Source organism: Anopheles cruzii, unplaced genomic scaffold, assembly GCF_943734635.1.
Source record: "Anopheles cruzii unplaced genomic scaffold, idAnoCruzAS_RS32_06 scaffold04320_ctg1, whole genome shotgun sequence".
Lineage (NCBI taxonomy): Eukaryota > Metazoa > Arthropoda > Insecta > Diptera > Culicidae > Anopheles > Anopheles cruzii.
Window position 1 is genome coordinate 1 of NW_026457905.1, and position 1442 is coordinate 1442.

The following is a 1442-nucleotide window of genomic DNA, read 5'->3' on the forward strand; positions in this document are numbered from 1 at the left end:
GCATGTTCATTCTCATTGCAAAATATTATTCCAATTTGTTTTGTTTTCCTTTCGTCGAATGACGAGCTATGCTGAATCGTATTCGATATCACAAACAAAAATGGATCGAAAAAGTTCAAAGATGCACGAAACAATGGGGTTCTTAAGCGGGTTCGTTCGTTTTCTGGTTTTATGTATTTCCGCGTCACTGGCCAGTTTAGTGTCCATAACCACCGCCTCCATGGCCATGGCCACCACCACCACCGCCCTGCGAAAACGACTGGGAAGCGGCGTTTGCCGCCGACCCGGACAGTCCTCCGAAACCACCACCTCCGTGGCCTCCTCCGAAACCACCTTCCTGGTTGAAGGACTGCGCCCCGGCATTGGCCGCCGATCCGCCGAATCCACTGAATCCGGGGAACCCACCTCCACCGTGACCACCGCCGCCCTGCGTGAAGGACTGTGATCCGGCCGATGCCGCCGACCCGGAAAGTCCTCCGAAACCACCACCTCCGTGGCCACCACCACCTCCGAATCCTCCGAAGCCACCACCCTGGTTGAACGACTGCGCAGCGGCGTTGGCCGCGCTACCACTCAGCCCCCCCCAATTTCACCGCCTCCGCCACCGCCACCGTAGGCCGATCGAACGACGCGGATCGGAAGATCGGCTTCATCGAACAGAATCACTGCAAAGAGAATCCATTAGGTCGGGGATTCCACGCGGTCCAAATCCCGGCACTGCTTCGAGCCACTTTTTTGTCCCACTTACGTTGGTAGGGCAACGCCGAAGCGGTGGCCATTAAGAAGGCAACCACGAACACGACGAACAACTTCATTTCTGCGCCACACGTCAGAACTCTACCTGTCGGGAACACTCGGGAACTGACAGCAACAACACTTTCGACGAGACACGCGTTTGATCGACTTGGCTTACGATTGCGCAATGTTGATCCTCTAGGTGCATCCTCGCCGTATTTATATCGGCACGGATTTGCGGCGATCGGCGGCTGACGAGGCGAGCTAATTGCAAAGACCAGGACCAGCGGGATGGTAGCAAAATGAGGCCAACGAGCGCAACGGGGTCTGCGCGAAAGGACACACCAAAGTCACTGGATGACCGGAAGACTCGGAGTAGATTGCGAATTGACCTCCGGACAAAAAAGATGGAACCCCGCTATTGGTTGGCTTTTCGGAAAACAAATGAAGGCGTGCATCGGGCGGCGTTACTTAACCTCAAATTCGTCGTTTGTTTTTTCGGATTCTGTAGCATGTTCATTCTCATTGCAAAATATTATTCCAATTTGTTTTGTTTTCCTTTCGTCGAATGACGAGCTATGCTGAATCGTATTCGATATCACAAACAAAAATGGATCGAAAAAGTTCAAAGATGCACGAAACAATGGGGTTCTTAAGCGGGTTCGTTCGTTTTCTGGTTTTATGTATTTCCGCGTCACTGGCCAGTT

The 1442-nt window shown here is 52.7% G+C and overlaps 1 protein-coding gene across 1 annotated transcript; it reads right to left on the reverse strand.

Annotated features, from left to right (window-relative positions):
* Positions 1 to 196: 196 nt before the first annotated feature.
* On the reverse strand, positions 197 to 572 carry LOC128277168 (uncharacterized; the record flags this gene model as incomplete). The annotated part of the gene is made up of 1 exon (XM_053015610.1): positions 197 to 572. A coding segment is annotated over one exon (376 nt), but the record flags the coding sequence as incomplete, so codon positions are not given.
* Between the last annotated feature and the right edge of the window lie 870 nt (positions 573 to 1442).